Below are 18,037 nucleotides of genomic sequence, written 5' to 3'. Positions count from 1 at the left end.
GGTGCAATTCCACATATGCCCATGGCCTATGTGAGCAATATATCATTTAGTGACAACTTTTTGTAAATTTTTTTTTTTTTTTTTTGTCATTATTCAATCACTTGGGACAAAAAAAATAAATATTCAATGGGCTCAACATGCCTCTCAGCAATTTCCTTGGGGTGTCTACTTTCCAAAATGGGGTCATTTGGGGGGGGTTTGTACTGCCCTGCCATTTTAGCACCTCAAGAAATGACATAGGCAGTCATAAACTAAAAGCTGTGTAAATTCCAGAAAATGTACCCTAGTTTGTAGACGCTATAACTTTTGCGCAAACCAATAAATATACGCTTATTGACATTTTTTTTACCAAAGACATGTGGCCGAATACATTTTGGCCTAAATGTATGACTAAAATTTAGTTTATTGGATTTTTTTTATAACAAAAAGTAGAAAATATCATTTTTTTTCAAAATTTTCAGTCTTTTTCCGTTTATAGCGCAAAAAATAAAAACGGCAGACGTGATCAAATACCATCAAAAGAAAGCTCTATTTGTGGGAAGAAAAGGACGCAAATTTCGTTTGGGTAGAGCATTGCATGACCGCGCAATTAGCAGTTAAAGCGACGCAGTGCCGAATTGTAAAAAGTGCTCTGGTCAGGAAGGGGGTAAATCCTTCCGGGGCTGAAGTGGTTAATACAAAGTTCTATGATAGACAGAACACTGGTCCAATTCCGGTGCAGGAGATGGGAATTCCTATTACAGAGGCCGCTGAGTAAACAGGAGATTCTTGCTGTATAATCTGACGGCTCTTGTCCCGCCCCCCTCCCCATTCCCTCCTAGGCAGCCCATATTGCAGTATCGGCGTATAACGCGCACACACTATTTTCACATGATTTTCAGGGTGAAAAAGTGCCTGTTATACGCCAATAAATACAGTAATTATAATGCTGCTTACCAGTTCTTAGATGTGATGGCTACATTAGCTTTCTTTCCTTTATTTTCACTTGGTGATCCAGCCAGTAAGAGATGTTTTTCAACAGCAAAAGTACTTCGCTTTGAGACAAACCATTTACTACTGACAGGGGGTGCTTACAATAATCAGTATGCATGTAAAACCTTTACCCCAACAGAAAAAAAAAGGTTCATGTAACTGCAGTGTGAGCTGGAGTTTGGCTTCAATTTGTTAGCGTATCTAAATTCGCTAGTACAGCCAAACCACCAGAGGTGTCCATGTGTTCCAACTAGAGCGGGGATCAGCAACTTCTAGATCGCGACCAGGTGACTGGAAGATCGCGGTCTGGGCATGCTGACCCTCCATACCAGGGCATTAAACAGAGTGCAATGCAGAGGGATTACTTAAAGTTGGAGCTGTAGTAAGGAGCAAGAGCTGCATAAGCCGATGCCTCCTCTGTAGTGCTGGCTCCTGTCCCATGAGGATTGATACCAACTGCACTCCACATCTTATCCCAGCTAACAGTTTCCAGAGTGGTGCCAGCAGCAGGAAAGAAGAGATCTTAAGGTCAGTGTGAAGCAATACACTGGGCATAATAGTGGCTGCTTTCACACTGATGCACTGCTGTTTACCCACACCGCAGGTGCAGTGTACCTGCGGGTTTGCTGCGCTTAGCCATAGACTATTATATCCTGCATGTTTGGTGCACTTTCTGAATGCAGGATACAATAGAAGTCTATGGCAAAGCACAGCTGACCCAGGAAAGTCACAGATACACTGCACTGCACCCACGTTACAGGTAAACCACAGCACATCAGTGTAGCGATGCACGATTAATCGTAAATTTAAAAAAAATATTGCGATCTTGATTCAACCCCCCCTCACAATCTTAAACCAGCAATTTCACAATTCTATACAAACAGTGCAGAGTCGTTCTCTGCTCAGAGCTGTCAAAAAAAAAAAAAAAAAAATAGTTGGCAAATGTTTATCAACATTGTTTAGCGCTGAGAGATAGAGAAGAGATATAAAGTATAATTTGGTTCTTTTAGATCAAAGGGATGAACTTCGGTCTGTAAATGAGGTCAGTTTAACCACTTACAGACAGGAAGATTTTTTCCCCCTTAATAACCAGGCCATTTTTGGCGATACGGCACTGCGTCGCTTTAACTGACAATTGCGTGGTCGTGCGAAGTTGTACACAAACAAAATTGACATCCCCCCCCCCACAAATAGAGCTTTCTTCTGGTGGCATTTGATCAACAAGATATACCCAAAATGAATTAATAAGAATTAGTCCATAGTAGTAAGGGATATCAAGGAAAAGTTCACAGGCGGATGGATCCACAGGTGGATGGGATTGCACACACAGTCACCGGAAGCTCCTCAGCAGGAAATGGGAGTTCCCTCAGACACAAACAAAAACAACAGAAAGAGGGCACCTGGGTCAGTGTGATAATAAAAGCAAGTAACACTTTATTAAGATACACTTACATAAAAGCATCTTGCAAGCTGCACACAGGGTGGATGTGGATCACCAATCAAGCAGTCAGCCGTCACAAGGGATTAGAAGACCACTGTGGGGATAAGCTCAGACCTGCCGTATGGAGGTGTATAACCAGCAGCGTTTCCAGCTCTCACAGAGCCAGCAAGAGACCAAATCAGGACGGGAGGGGCCGCAATGCATTTCCCAGGTGCCGCCTCCTCCTTCCAGCAAAACTCCCACTGATACCCCCGACGGGGCCCTATTCCTCCCACTGATACCCTCGACGGGGCCCTATTCCTCCCACTGATACCCCCGACGGGGCCCTATTCCTCCCACTGATACCCTCGACGGGGCCCTATTCCTCCCACTGATACCCCCGACGGGGCCCTATTCCTCCCACTGATACCCCCGACGGGGCCCTATTCCTCCCGCTGATACCACTGAGGGGGCACCATTGCTCCTACTACTGACCACAGGCATGTAATTTTTTTTTTACGTTTCTGCTTGCAATTTTAAAATGCTGTGTGCTAAAACGACAAATCACACTACAAGAAATTTCAGATGCCATTCAGTTTAATGGCACCTGAAAACACAGTGTAGTTCTGCCGCGATAAATCCCGGCGTACCGCATCGCGCAAAGCTTGCTGCCCAAAAAGGGAACCAGAACTTCTTGCAGACGACAAGCTTTGCTGCGATTGCAGCGCGATTTATTATGCGACAATCGTGGCAGAACCACACCACTTTTTTTTTTTTTTTTTGGTACCATTAACAAGTTTTGGACCACCCAAAACAATGGTTTTGGACCTGCGCGAAACAACGTACCTGTACGCTGTCCGCACTCATGCCCCCAGCGACCCGCTGTGATTGGACACAGCGGAAGTCAATCAGCTGCGATGGCTGCTGGCCGCCTGCGATCGTTCTCGGGAATGACAGAGCGGTAGTCTACCTATGTAAACAAGGCAGACCGTTGTTCTGTCACAGAGAGATCTGCGATTCCTAGTAATCAGGAACACATATCTCTGTCTAGTGTCAGCATCCCCCACACAGTTAGAAAACACTCCCAGGGAACACATTTAACCCTTTGATTGCCCCTGTTAACCATTTCCCTGCCAGTGTCATTTATACTGTGACAGTGCATTTTTTTAGCACTGATCGCTGTATTGGTGTCATTTGCCCCTAAAAAGTGTCACTTCGTGTCCAATTTGTCTGCCGCATTGTCGCAGTCCCACTAAAAATCACTGATCGCCGCCATTACTATTAAAATGTTTTTTTAAAGTTCCTAAATCTATCCCATAGTTTGTAGTAGAGCTACACGATTCTGGCCAAAAGGAGAATCAATCTTTCTGCTTAGAATAAAAAAAAAAAAAAAAAAAAAAATCACGATTCTCGCAACATAAAATCATTTTTTTTCCAAACAAACTGCATTTGAAAGACCGCTGCGCAAATACAGTGTGACATAAAATTTTGCAACAAGCACCATTTTATTCTCTAGGGTGTCTACTAAAATAATACGTATGTTTGGGGGTTCTAAGAATTTTTTTTTTTTTTTTTTTTTTTTTTGTTAGAAAAAGTTTTTTACTTGAAACCAACAAATGTCAGAAAAAGGTTTAGTGTCCAAGTTGTTAAAATGTTTACACACACACACACACACTCTATTCCATTGACAAATTGTTACAATGTTTATACTTGAGTTCAACTGATAAAGAATGTTTTGATTATTGGCAGACTGCTCAGTTTTTCTTTTCCTTTTTTGAGTGCTGTGGCTTCAGAAGAGGAGAGAGAATTATTTGCATAGAAAGAATTGTGAAACACTTTAGTCAAGATTGCGATAACGATTCTTGGAGATTAATTGTGCAGCTCTAGTTTGTAGACGCGATAACTTTGTGACGCAGTGCCGTATCGCAAAAAATGGCCTGGTCATTAACAACCTCACACCCGTGCTATAGCCGAATGACAGCTACAGCACGTGTCATATTTGCCAATCCTGGCCCCTTACCACGTGATCAGCTGTCAGACAGACAATGACAGCTGATCATGTAATGTAAACAAAAGATCAGTAATTGGCTTTTTCAATCAACAGCTTCTGACAGAGGGACATCGGCCCCAAACAGGGAGAGGCACTGCTACTATGCAGTGTCACTTACCAGTCCCCCCCCCCCAACAATCAGCGCCACCTACCAGTGCCCCCCCCATACAATCAGCGCCACCTACCAGTGCCCCCCCCCCATACAATCAGCGCCACCTACCAGTGCCCCCCCCCCCAACAATCAGCGCCACCTACCAGTGCCCCCCCCCCCCCCAACAATCAGCGCCACCTACCAGTGCCCCCCCCCCAACAATCAGCGCCACCTACCAGTGCCCCCCCAACAATCAGCGCCACCTACCAGTGCCCCCCCCACAATCAGCGCCACCTACCAGTGCCCCCCCCCCACAATCAGCGCCACCTACCAGTGCCCCCCCCCCACAATCAGCGCCACCTACCAGTGCCCCCCCCCACAATCAGCGCCACCTACCAGTGCCCCCCCCCCATACAATCAGCACCACCTACCAGTGCCCCCCCATATACAATCAGCGCCACCTACCAGTGCCCCCTCCCCCCATACAATCAGCACCACCTACCAGTGCCCCCCCATATACAATCAGCGCCACCTACCAGTGCCCCCTCCACCCATACAATCAGCGCCACCTACCAGTGCCCCCCCCCCCCCCCCAACAATCAGCGCCACCTACCAGTGCCCCCCCCATAATCAGCGCCACCTACCAGTGCCCCCCCCATAATCAGCGCCACCTACCAGTGCCCCCCCCATAATCAGCGCCACCTACCAGTGCCCCCCCCATAATCAGCGCCACCTACCAGTGCCCCCCCCATAATCAGCGCCACCTACCAGTGCCCCCCCCCATAATAAGCGCCACCTACCAGTGCCCCCCCCCATAATAAGCGCCACCTACCAGTGCCCCCCCCCACAATCAGCGCCACCTACCAGTGCCCCCCCCCCACAATCAGCGCCACCTACCAGTGCCCCCCCCCACAATCAGCGCCACCTACCAGTGCGCCCCCATATACAATCAGCGCCACCTACCAGTGCCCCCTCCCCCCATACAATCAGCACCACCTACCAGTGCCCCCCCATATACAATCAGCGCCACCTACCAGTGCCCCCTCCACCCATACAATCAGCGCCACCTACCAGTGCCCCCCCATATACAATCAGCGCCACCTACCAGTGCCCCCCCCCCCCAACAATCAGCGCCACCTACCAGTGCCCCCCCCCCATATACAATCAGCGCCACCTACCAGTGCCCCCCCCCCCATATACAATCAGCGCCACCTACCAGTGCCCCCCCCCCCCATACAATCAGCGCCACCTACCAGTGCCCCCCCATATACAATCAGCGCCACCTACCAGTGCCCCCCCATATACAATCAGCGCCACCTACCAGTGCCCCCCCATACAATCAGCGCCACCTACCAGTGCCCCCCCATAATAAGCGCCACCTACCAGTGCCCCCCCCATAATAAGCGCCACCTACCAGTGCCCCCCCCATAATAAGCGCCACCTACCAGTGCCCCCCCCATAATAAGCGCCACCTACCAGTGCCCCCCCATAATAAGCGCCACCTACCAGTGCCCCCCCCATAATAAGCGCCACCTACCAGTGCCCCCCCATAATCAGCGCCACCTACCAGTGCCCCCCCCCCATAATCAGCGCCACCTACCAGTGCCCCCCCCCATAATCAGCGCCACCTACCAGTGCCCCCCCCATAATCAGCGCCACCTACCAGTGCCCCCCCCATAATCAGCGCCACCTACCAGTGCCCCCCCCCCATAATCAGCGCCACCTACCAGTGCCCCCCCCCCATAATCAGCGCCACCTACCAGTGCCCCCCCCCATAATCAGCGCCACCTACCAGTGCCCCCCCCCCATAATCAGCGCCACCTACCAGTGCCCCCCCCCCCCATAATCAGCGCCACCTACCAGTGCCCCCCCCCATAATCAGCGCCACCTACCAGTGCCCCCCCCCCCCATAATCAGCGCCACCTACCAGTGCCCCCCCCCCCATAATCAGCGCCACCTACCAGTGCCCCCCCCCATAATCAGCGCCACCTACCAGTGCCCCCCCCCCCCATAATCAGCGCCACCTACCAGTGCCCCCCCCCATAATCAGCGCCACCTACCAGTGCCCCCCCCCATAATCAGCGCCACCTACCAGTGCCCCCCCCATAATCAGCGCCACCTACCAGTGCCCCCCCCCATAATCAGCGCCACCTACCAGTGCCCCCCCCCATAATCAGCGCCACCTACCAGTGCCCCCCCCCATAATCAGCGCCACCTACCAGTGCCCCCCCCCATAATCAGCGCCACCTACCAGTGCCCCCCCCCATAATCAGCGCCACCTACCAGTGCCCCCCCCCATAATCAGCGCCACCTACCAGTGCCCCCCCCCATAATCAGCGCCACCTACCAGTGCCCCCCCCCATAATCAGCGCCACCTACCAGTGCCCCCCCCATAATCAGCGCCACCTACCAGTGCCCCCCCCATAATCAGCGCCACCTACCAGTGCCCCCCCCATAATAAGCGCCACCTACCAGTGCCCCCCCCATAATAAGCGCCACCTACCAGTGCCCCCCCCCCCCCCATAATAAGCGCCACCTACCAGTGCCCCCCCCCCCATAATAAGCGCCACCTACCAGTGCCCCCCATCAGCGCACATCAATGGAGAAAAAAAAAAATTAATTGTTTTCAAAATTTTATAACAAACTATGAAACTTTGTTTTTCAAAAAAAAAACAAAAACCATTTAGCAAAAATAGAAAACCCAGCAGTGATTAAATACCACCAAAAGAAAACTATTTGTGTGGAAAAAAATATGATAAAAATTTAATTTGGCTAGTGTTGCATGACCACGCAATTGTCAAAGTGCTGAAAATTGGCCTGGGCAGGAAGGGTGTTTAAGTGCCCAGCAAGCAAGTGGTTAAGGGAATAAAACCTTCCGGGGCTGAAGTTGTTAAATTAGTGGCATCTGAAAATCAGGTTTTACAATTTGTCATTTTAGCAGGGCGTTTTGAAATCGTGGCAATTCAAAACGCCCAGGTGTGAATGCAACCTAAAAGAAGTAGCTCAGCGCTGAAGAGCAAAAAAAAAAAAAAAAAAAAACCCGATTATGGAGAGGGGTAAAACTTCTCAGTGATCAAGTGGTTAAACTTCAAATACAGCTTGTGTAGATGTAGAGAATTTTTTATATACACACACATACCACTTTTCCCCGTGGCGGTGGAGTTCCCCTTTAACCACTTGCTGCCCACCCACCATCAAATGACGGCTGGGCGGTGCGGCTCTCGTTCAGGGTGGACGTCATATGCCGGCTTCCCAGAATGCCCGCTCTCGCACGGCAGCGTTGATGGGACACGGCGCAACCCGATCTCTGTAAAGCGCCGCAGCTCTTTAACCATGTGATCGGCTGTGTCCGGTCCATGTAACCACGGAGATGTCAGTAATCAGCGCTCCTCGCCTCACACTGACAGAGTGTGAAAAGAACCGATCAGCGGCATCCCCTCACAGAGGACATCTAGGTATGTAATCAGGGCACTGATCATCAGTGCCCTGATTACAATTAAGTGCCAGCAATCAGTGATGCCAGTCAGTGCCGCCCACCAGCGCAGCATATCCCAGTAGTGCAGTGGTAGAGAAGCTGGCCTGGCACACACATAGTACAGGGTGTCCCCGGACTCGTAGAAGTAATAATAGGAGAGGTCAGGTGATGGAGGAGGTAGTAGAATGTCAGAGAAGAGGCCTCCATCCATCCATAGGAGGAGGAGAGCTGTGCCTCCATACTGGTGTCCCACAATAGTGTTCCCTCCCGCCCGGGTATCTGAAGGCAGAGGAGGTGCCGCATGGCCTGCACTCCGCTCACCGCCTCCTCGTATCATCTCACCTCAGTCACTTCCTCCTTCACACCGGCTCCTTCGCCGTCTAACTCCGTCTTCTTCCCGCCCTCTTCTTCTTCCTTCACCGGCTCCTGCCTCTGTGTCTCGGCGCTCTCCTCAGACATGTCTTCCCCCGGCACAGAGCTCACCACACGGTTACAATGGAGGGACGGATCCGGCACACAGTTAGTGGGCGGCGCTTAACGACAAACGCGGGTGGCGGGAGTTACACCAGCAGAAGAGCGCGCGCTCAGCCTGCCGGCTTTTTTTTTTTTTTTTTTTTTTTTTTTTTATTCTGTGCGCGCGCCTGTGCAATGGGAACACGCAGATATCGCGAGATTTCCCCCCTCCCCTCCTTCGTCAGTACGTGCGGCTGTGAAATGCTCGAACTAACGTTCTGTGATAACTGTCTTCGTAGTTCTTTTATTTGAGGAAACAGACTACTTCGCGCCCGCGCTTTTTCATTTTAGGGAACTGCGTCCATGTGTAAGAAGGCGCGCACGCAACACTGGGCGGGGCTTCGTATGAATGAGAGGCAGAGCTGTTTTGTGTTGATCTCGGAGTAAAATCTCGCGGGAAGTACGGAACACCGGCTTGTTTCATGACCGCGTGCTCCTAGTGACGTCAGGAGCTGAGGGTTCTCCCTTTGTTCTGTCCGGTTGTCGGATCTTTATCAGGGAAATTGGTGAGACAGATACGTAGCTCCCAAATGTCCCTGATTTGGAGCAATGTCCCTCATTCCTCCTCATTTGTCCCTCATTTTGGTCTGATCTATATAGTTGTATATAAAATGCACTTTTTATCTTTCAAAAAGTGTTTCCCAGTGCTAAACCTTTCGTTCAATTTCTAAATTGCTGCATTTGTAAATTTTAAAAGCCAATATAAAGGAATAGTAGTGGTAAAAAAAACCCCTGTGGATTTGATTAACTTTTTTATTAGGTTATTTAACCACTTCAGCCCCGGACCATTTGGTTGGCAAAAGACCAGAGCACTTTTTGCGATTCGGCACTGCGCCGCTTTATTTGACAATTGTGCGGTCGTGCAAAGTGGCTTCCAAACAAAATTGCCATCCTTTTTTCCCCACAAATAGAGCTTTCTTTTGGTGGTATTTGATCACCTCTGCGGTTTTTATTTTTTGTGCTATAAACAAAAAAAGAGCAACAATTTTGATAAAAACGCATTATTTCTTACTAATTGCTATAATAAATTTCCCCAAAAAATATGTAAAAAACATTTTTTTCCCCTCAGTTTAGGCTATGTATTCTACATATCTTTGGTAAAAAAAAATCGCAATAAGCATTTTTTTGACTGGTTTGCGCAAAAGTTATAGCATCTCCAAAATAGTGGATAGTTTTTTGACATTTTTATTATTAATTTTTTTTTTTACTAGTTATGGTGGTGATCTGCGATTTTTATCCTGACTGCGACATTATGGCGGACACATCAGACATTTTTGACACTGTTTTGGGACCATTGTCATTTATACAGCGATCAGTGCTATAAAAATGCATTGATCACTGTGTAAATGACACTGGCAGTGAAGGGGTTAACCACTAGGGGGCGATGAAGGGGTTAAGTGTGTCCTAGGGAGTGATTCTAACTATTAGGGGACGTGGCTTAGTGTGACACATCACTGATCGCTGCTCCTGATGAGAGGGAGCAAACAATCAGTGCTGTGTCACTCGGCAGAACAGGGAGATGCCTTGTTTACAAAGGCATCCACCCATGCTGCCCTTCTGAGATCCGATCGCAGGACACCGGCGGACATCGAGTCCGCGGGACCCGCGGGCAGGGTCACGGAGACCGCGACGGGCACGCACGCTCGCTAGGGGGCAGGTTCAAAGCTACATATATATATACGTTGCTTTGCCTGCCCGTGCCATTCTGCCGACATAAATGTGGGTGAGGCAGACGGCAAGTGGTTAAGGGGGTGTGGCAGGGGGCGTGTCCGTTGCCCTACATACATTTGCTAATAGGTGTCCCTCATTCCCATCTCAAAATGTTGGGAGGTATGCAGATAGATGTGATCCATGGTGGTCTCTCCCCCAGCAAAGGCTGTGCGGCAGAGATATGGGACTTTTTTTTCTGTTTTATTGTAAACATTGAGACTAAATAAATGCTCTGTTTTCTCATCATGTAGCTTTTTATGACCCCCTGTGACAGTTTGTAGTGCTTGATTGTGGGTAGTTTGCATGGTGTTGTAATGAGCACTATGAGAAGTGACGCAAAATACCCACGTCAGGCTGTATGTGACCAAAATAGTTCACAGAAGTGTCACTTTTCCTTCAAGCCAAACCCAAACCCTTTAGCGGCGTAACACAAACTTTTTTTTTTACTATAGGATTGTACCAAACCTGGGACACCTTTGGGCGCTCCATCGAGAATATTTCCTGGCACCCCAGGAAATATATCATAGGTAGGATCCTTGAGTTCCTACAGATGGGATTAGAAATGAAGCTGGCCTTGAGCACTATCAAGAGCCAGGTGTCGGCCTTATCGGTGTTTTTTCAACAACCACTTGCTTCACACTCTCTGGTTCATAACCTTATTAAGGGGGTAACGCAGATTAATCCCCCCGTTAAGTCACCCCTGAACCCTTGGGACTTAAATTTAGTCCTGTCGGATTTACAAAAACAGCCTTTTGAACCAATTCAAGATATTCCCTTGATCCTCTTGACGAGGAAAATAGTTTTCTTGGTTGCCATATCTTCTGCAAGAAGAGTATCAGAGTTGGCTGTTCTTTCCTGTAAAGAACCATATTTGATTATTCATAAGGATAAGGTATTGTGGCCTCATCCTAATTTTCTACCGAAGGTAGTATCAGGTTTTCATTTAAACCAGGATATTGTTCTGCCTTCATTTTTTCCAGAACCTCATTCTTTGGAAGAAAAGTCACTACATTCTCTTGATGTGGTGAGAGCAGTCAAAGTCTACTTAGCGACTGCTCAGATTTGTAAAACAGATGTTTTGTTTGTGTTGCCAGACGGTCCTAAAAGAGGACAGGCGGCGTCGAAATCCACCTCTTGGTGCCCTACTTTTGTTGTGTCTCCCTCCCTTCAGTTGGCATTGCTATGGGACATACCACATAGTAACTACTATGGCTCTGTGTCCCCTGATGTATGAAAAGAAAATAGGATTTCTAAAACAGCTTACCTGTAAAATCCTTTTCTTTGAAGTACATCAGGGGACACAGAGGTCCCTCCCTTTTTGGTATACACGTGTATTGCTTTGCTACAAAACTGAGGTACTCCCAGTAGTGGGAGGGGTTATATAGGGAGTGCACTTTTTGTCTTAGGGCGTGCCAGTGTCCATCACCTGAAGGTGGCCTATAACCCATATAGTAACTACTATGGCTCTGTGTCCCCTGATGTACTTCAAAGAAAAGGATTTTACAGGTAAGCTATTTTAAAAAAATTTTCTCTGCCTGAGAATTTTTTTGGGAGAAAAACGCACATGGTTGACATTTGTGCTTAAAGGATTGAAGAAGCACAGCTCCCACCCCAGCCAAGGAACCGTCCACTTTAATATAAATGGATCCTCAGAGTTAGGTCGCCTCAACAAAGGTCCAGAAACAAAGGCCTGTTTCAAGTCATTTAACGCAGAAACAGCTTCGGGGGCCACTTCTTCGCATTCGCACCCTTCTTGGTCAAGGCGATAATAGGCGCAACCATGGAAGAGTAGTTCCTAATGAACTGCCTGTAATAATTAGTGAACCCAAGAAAGCGCTGTCTGGCCTTGAGGCTTGCGGGAAGGGGCCAGTTGGTAATGGCCGAGACCTTTCCAGGGTCCATACGAAGACTCAAGCTAGAGACAAAGCATCCCAAAAACAGAACCTCGGAACATTCGAAAGAGCATTTCTCCAGCTTGGCATACAGATTGTTTTCTTTAATGCCCCGTACACACGGTCGGACATTGATCGGACATTCCGACAAACAAAATCCTAGGATTTTTTCCGACGGATGTTGGCTCAAACTTGTCTTGCATACACACGGTCACACAAAGTTGTCGGAAAATCCGATCGTTCTGAACGCGGTGAGGTAAAACACGTATGTCGGGATTCTAAGCGGGGCAGTAGCCAATAGCTTTCATCTCTTTATTTATTCTGAGCATGCGTGGCACTTTGTGCGTCGGATTTGTGTACACACGATTGGAAATTCCGACAACAGATTTTGTTGTCGGAAAATTTTATAGCCTGCTCTCAAACTTTGTGTGTCGGAAAATCCGATGGAAAATGTGTGATGGAGCCTACACACGGTCGGAATTTCCAACTACAAGGTCCTATCACACATTTTCCGTCGGAAAATCCGACCGTGTGTACGGGGCATAAGGCGCTGAAGTACAATCCAGACATGGTTTCTGTGAATAAGCAGATTTTCCAAAAAGATGAGAATGTCATCCAGATAGATGACAACAAGCTGACAAAGCAGATCCCTGAAGATCTTGTTGACAAAGTTTTGGAACACAGCTGGAGCATTACCAAGTAGTCATAATGCCCATCTCTAGTGTTAAATGCCGATTTCCATTCATCGCCCATCCATATCCGGATCAGATTGTACGCACCCCTGAGATCCAACTTAGTGAAAATGGAGGCGCCTTTCAATATGTCGAACAGTTCCAGTATTAAGGGTAAGGGGTATCGGCTTTTGATTGTCAGAGCGTTTAAGCGTCGATAGCCAATGCAGGGTCTTAGGGTCCCATCCTTCTTGGGTACAAAAAAGAACCCTGCTCCCGCAGGGGATGAGGATTTACCAATTGACCCTCTCTTTAGATTCTCCGCAACATACTCAGACATGGTCTGGGTCTCTGGAATGGACAAGGGATAGGTCTGGCCCCTGGGCAGGGTTGCGCCGGGAACAAGGTCAATGGCACAGTCAAAAGGCCTGTGAGGAGGAAGTACCTCAGACGATTTTTTGCAGAATACATCCTGGGAACTCACTATATGCAGCAGGAAGAGCAGGAGATACTGATGTGGCCACAGGAATTCTCTCCTTTGGGGTAACCTTGAGTAGGCAGGACGAGAAACAAGAGGGCCCCCAAGCCAGGATCTGACCAATAGTCCAATCAATGTGTGGAGAATGGGTTGAGGCTTTAGGTAGCACGAGAAAGGATATCCACTCCTGGTGGAGTACCCCTATAGACATCTTGACAGGGAGGGTCTGGAAACGGATGGGCCCCCCAGGAAGAACAGTACCATCAATCGCTGAGATCACCAGCAGAGTGGTGAGAGGTGAAAGAGGTATTTTCATTGAAGACACAGTTCCCCAGTCTATGAAATTTCCAGCGGCTCCGGAATCCAGGTAGGCCGCGACTGCATCAGGGGAAGCATTGACATGGAGGAGCACAGAAAGAAGGAGACAGGATGATTAAGATGATTTTCCTGTGTCCAATATGCCACCTTCCAGATGTATTAAACCGTTTCTCGGACGGAGAGAACAGGTGTCCCGAAAATTACCTTTGCCCCCACAGAAACACAAGCCCAGAGATCTGCGCCTAACACGCTCTTCAGGAGGTAACCTAGTCCAGTCCAGCTGCATAGGTTCCACAGCTGGCGAGGGATGCCCCACGCATCGAGGAGAGGGTAGCTCAGGCTGGCTAAGGACCATGGAGTACTGATGCCTTTTCTCTAGGGTCCTCTCTTGGAAGCGAATATCGATCTAATTGCAGAGGGAGATGACATCATCCAGACCTTTGGTCTGGTTCGTCCTGTCAACTAATCCTTCACCCTGTCAGAGAGGCCTTGTAAAAAGGTTGCAACTAAAGCCTCATTATTCCAGCTCAGCAGTTAAAATGCGAAAGTGAAGGGCATACTGTCCCACCGAAGAAGACTCTTGACAGAGACATAAAAGGGCACTGGCAGTGGAAGAGACGCGGTCTGGTTCCTTGAAAAATTCCGAAAGAGTTTCAGGAAGTTGGACAAGCTGGAGATCACTGGATCATTCCTCTTCCACAGAGGGGCAGCCCAGGCTAAAGCCTTGTTGGTCAGGAGGGAGATAATATAGGCTACTCTTGCTCAATCAGAGGAAAGGTTTCGAGGCTGGAGCTCAAAATGGATGGCGCACTGACTAAGGAACCCCCTGCAGGCCTTGGAGTCACCAGAGAAACGAGGAGATGGTAGATGCAACGAATTTGTGGTAGGGCCCATAAGTGAAGTAGGTACAACCTCCGGCTGCGATTAAGGATCCTGGGATCCAAAGGAGGCCTGAAACTGTTCAAAGCGGGGGGCCAAACCTTGCAGGAATTGCATCACTTGGGTCTGATTAGACTCCTGTGTCTCGAGTTTGTGGACTACGCCCTGCAGCTGGTCAACGGCAGGTAGTGGCACATCAGCCGGGTCCATGGCCCGAACAAACTGTCAGGTCACCTGAGGCCAGGTGACAGATGCACACTGTTGGTGTCAGGGGTGCATCCCTAAGGTAGTGGACCCTAGGCTGACTGCTGCGGATGGAACTCTGGGTGGTTCAGGAAAGCAGGTCCAACACGGATCCCACTGGGAACTAGACCATAAGATTCCCCAGGGTGCAGAGTCAAAGAGCCAGCAGGTGTTCACCAGAGCCTCTAGTGGTGAGGATGGACTGCGCTGCAACTGGCTCCAGGTCGCGGCCCCCAGGGTCTCCCAGCTCATGCCCATGGTAGGCTACAGGAGGATGGAGAGGAAGCAGCAGCCCAGGACAACAAGGGATAGTCAGGATATAAGCCAAAGGTCAGAGCAATTAGCAGACAAGGATAGACAGAGAACACACCAAAGGTCAGGGTAACAAGCAGGCAGGGATAGTCAAAGAACAAGTCGAGATCGATAACAGAAACAGACATAGAGCCCATGGCAAGTAGGAGACAGGAAACCAAACACACAATTTTGCTTGGGCAAGGCAGGCTTGGATAGCACACTGTTAAATAGTGTATCCTGTAGACACTAGGGTGGAGCCATGCTGAGGGAAGATTACTTAACCATGCAGGTGTGAGAGTGCAAGTGCAAGTCTGATACACAGACCAGAGGAGCAGACAGACAGGTCATGAAGGTATTACTGGCGATTCATGACACCCTTAAGGGAGCAACAGTTTTCACAATGCTCGATGAGGATCAAGGAGGGCGACAAATGGAAAACTGCGTTTTATACCAGGACTGGACATTACAAATACCTCGTAATGCCATTTGGTCTTTGCAACGCTCCAGCAGTTTTTCAGGAATTCATCAACGATGTCCTCCGAGATATGTTGCAGCAATGTGTGGTGGTTTATCTCAACGATATTCTCATAGTTTCCAAATCCCTAAAGAGCCACCACACAAATGTCTCCCATGTGCTACAGAGGCTGAGGGACAATAACCTGTATTGTAAGTTGGAAAAGTGCGAGTTCCATTGTGAACAGGTTAAATTTCTGTGTTATGTCATTTCTACTGCCAGTTTTTCTATGGACCCCGAGAAACTATCTGCAGCTCTACAGTGGCCTCGACCCGTAGGTCTACGTCCGCTACAACGTTTTCTTGGCTTTGCCAATTATTATCAGAAATGTATCCGTAACTTCTCTTCTCTGGTCAATCCCTTGACTGATATGACCAGGAAGGACGGTAACCCACAGAACTGGGCTCCGGATTCCATTAAAGCTTTTGAGTCTCTCAAGGCTGACATTGTTTCAGCTCCTGTGCTGGCACATCCTGATCCTACATTACCCTTCATTCTTGAGGTTGATGCATCCTAGACTGGAGTAGGCGCCCTTCTGTCTCAAAGTCCTACCTCTGAGAGCACTATGCATCCTTGTGGCTACTTTTCTAAGAAACTGTCTCCTGCAGAATGCAATTACGAGATTGGGAACAGAGAATTATTAGCTATCATTTTAGCTCTTAAAGAATGGAGGCATCTCCTCAAGGGTACCACTGTGCCGTTCCTCATTTTGACTGACCATAAGAATTTCACATTCTCTGAGGCAAAATGCTTATCTCCCAGAAGGCCTCTTTTTCTGTCAAGCTTCAGTTACGTAGTCTCATTCTTACCCGGTAGAATGTAAGGGCTGACGCATTGTTGCAACAGTTTTCCTCCGCTTCCAAGATGGAGTCGGTTTCTGCTCCTGTGATATCTCCCAATCGTACTCTGGCCACTGTTCATACAGTCTCACTTCACTGTTGGGTGACAGAATTCTTGCTGCTCAGATCCATTCTCTTCCTGAGAAACCTGGTGACCGCTGCTTTGTCCCTGAGAATCTCCGCACTGCTTTGCTTATCATTCTCCCAAGGCAGCTGGCCACTCAGGGAAGAATCAACTCATTTGGGCTATTTCTCAACAATTCTGGTGTCCTAGTCTCCGCGCTGATGTAACCGCCTTCGTAGCCACTTGTTCCGTGTGTGCTCAGAGTAAGACATCATGACACCTTCCAGTGGGCCTCCTACAACCCATACCCAATGGAGAAAGGCCTTGGACCCACCTGTCTATGGATTTTATTGTGGAGTTACCCAAATCCCAGGGCAACACAGTTATTTTTATGGTGGGTAACCGGTTCTCGAAAATGTCACATATTCTCTGTATCACCCGCAGTCCAATGGGGCCACAGAACGAGCCAACCAAGCCTTGGAGCAGTTTCTACGTTGCTATATTTCTGACCACCATAACAACTGGTCAGACCTCTTACCTTGGGTGGAGTTTGCTCACAATAGTGCCATCAATACCGCTTTCCGATTGTCTCCGTTTATGGCGAATTTTGGCTTCCAACCATCCATGTTGCCTGACTCATTTGTTCCTCAATTCCTGCATTAGAGGAGCATCTCTGTGATCTTCGTTCCACTTGGGTGTAAGTCCAAGAGTCCTTGCGACAAGCCATTGATGGGTACAGACTCCATGCTGACCACTAACGCCTACCTGCGCCTTCCTGGGGAGAGGGTCTGGCTGTCATCTTGTAACCTCCACCTTACTGAAACTGGCACCATGTTTTCTTGGGCTTTTCTGTATTCTCTGTGGGATCAACCCAGTGGCTTACGCATTAGACCTTCCTTCTAACATGCGTTTTTCGAATGTATTCCATGTCTCCTTATTAAAACCCTTAGTATGCAACCGCTTCACCACCTCGGTACCACGTCCTCACCCAGTTCAGGTGGAGAACCATCAAGAGTATGAGATACAATTGATCATTGACTCCTGTAGGTTCCATGGGTGCATACAGTACCTGGTTAATTGGAAAGAGTACGGTCCGGAGGAACGCTCTTGAGTCTCATCCTCAGATGTACATGCTTCTGTCCTCCTCCGTGCTTTCCATAGATGTTTTCCCCTCAAACCTGGTGGTTCTCTGAGGGGGAGGGGTCGTTGAGAAGGGGGTACTATCAGGGCTGGGCTCTCTGCCCTCCCTTCTCAGTGCTCAGGTTGCTCATCTGTCGGTTATTGCCAACACTCATCGTTCCACAGTGGCTCACCTCGTGATCGTTTCCTGCTTGTCAGTCAAACCTACAGCCAGCCCCTTCTGGCTATTTAAACCGGTTCATTCCTTCCGTGTCTTCGCCTTGGTCAAACATGTCTGTAGACTCTCTTCTGTGTTCTTGTCTTGCCTAGCTGACGTCCCTTCTGGTTCCTGATCCTGTCTGCTGCCTCCAACTATGCTGATCTCTGGCTTCCCAATTTACTGGCTTGTTTTGACTACATTTAATACTTGTACCATCTTTACCATTTTTTTTAAAAGGTGTGATTTATAATGCATTTTCTGTCTCCGTCTGATTT

General features: G+C 48.5%; 1 protein-coding gene across 1 annotated transcript in view; it reads right to left on the bottom strand.

Moving 5' to 3' along the window:
- The window catches only part of SMARCA5 (SNF2 related chromatin remodeling ATPase 5), a 105,691-nt gene extending 97,047 nt beyond the window's left edge, over window positions 1–8,644 (bottom strand). The window contains exon 1 of the mRNA XM_073604396.1: window positions 8,351–8,644. Within this exon, the coding sequence (XP_073460497.1) occupies window positions 8,351–8,467 (117 nt within the window). The 5' untranslated portion in view covers window positions 8,468–8,644. The remainder of the gene's footprint in view (window positions 1–8,350) is intronic.
- Between the last annotated feature and the right edge of the window lie 9,393 nt (window positions 8,645–18,037).

This window comes from Aquarana catesbeiana, linkage group LG01 (genome assembly GCF_042186555.1).
Source record: "Aquarana catesbeiana isolate 2022-GZ linkage group LG01, ASM4218655v1, whole genome shotgun sequence".
Lineage (NCBI taxonomy): Eukaryota > Metazoa > Chordata > Amphibia > Anura > Ranidae > Aquarana > Aquarana catesbeiana.
The sequence above is the reverse complement of the archived record's forward strand: the minus strand, read 5'-3'. Positions and strand labels throughout refer to the sequence as shown.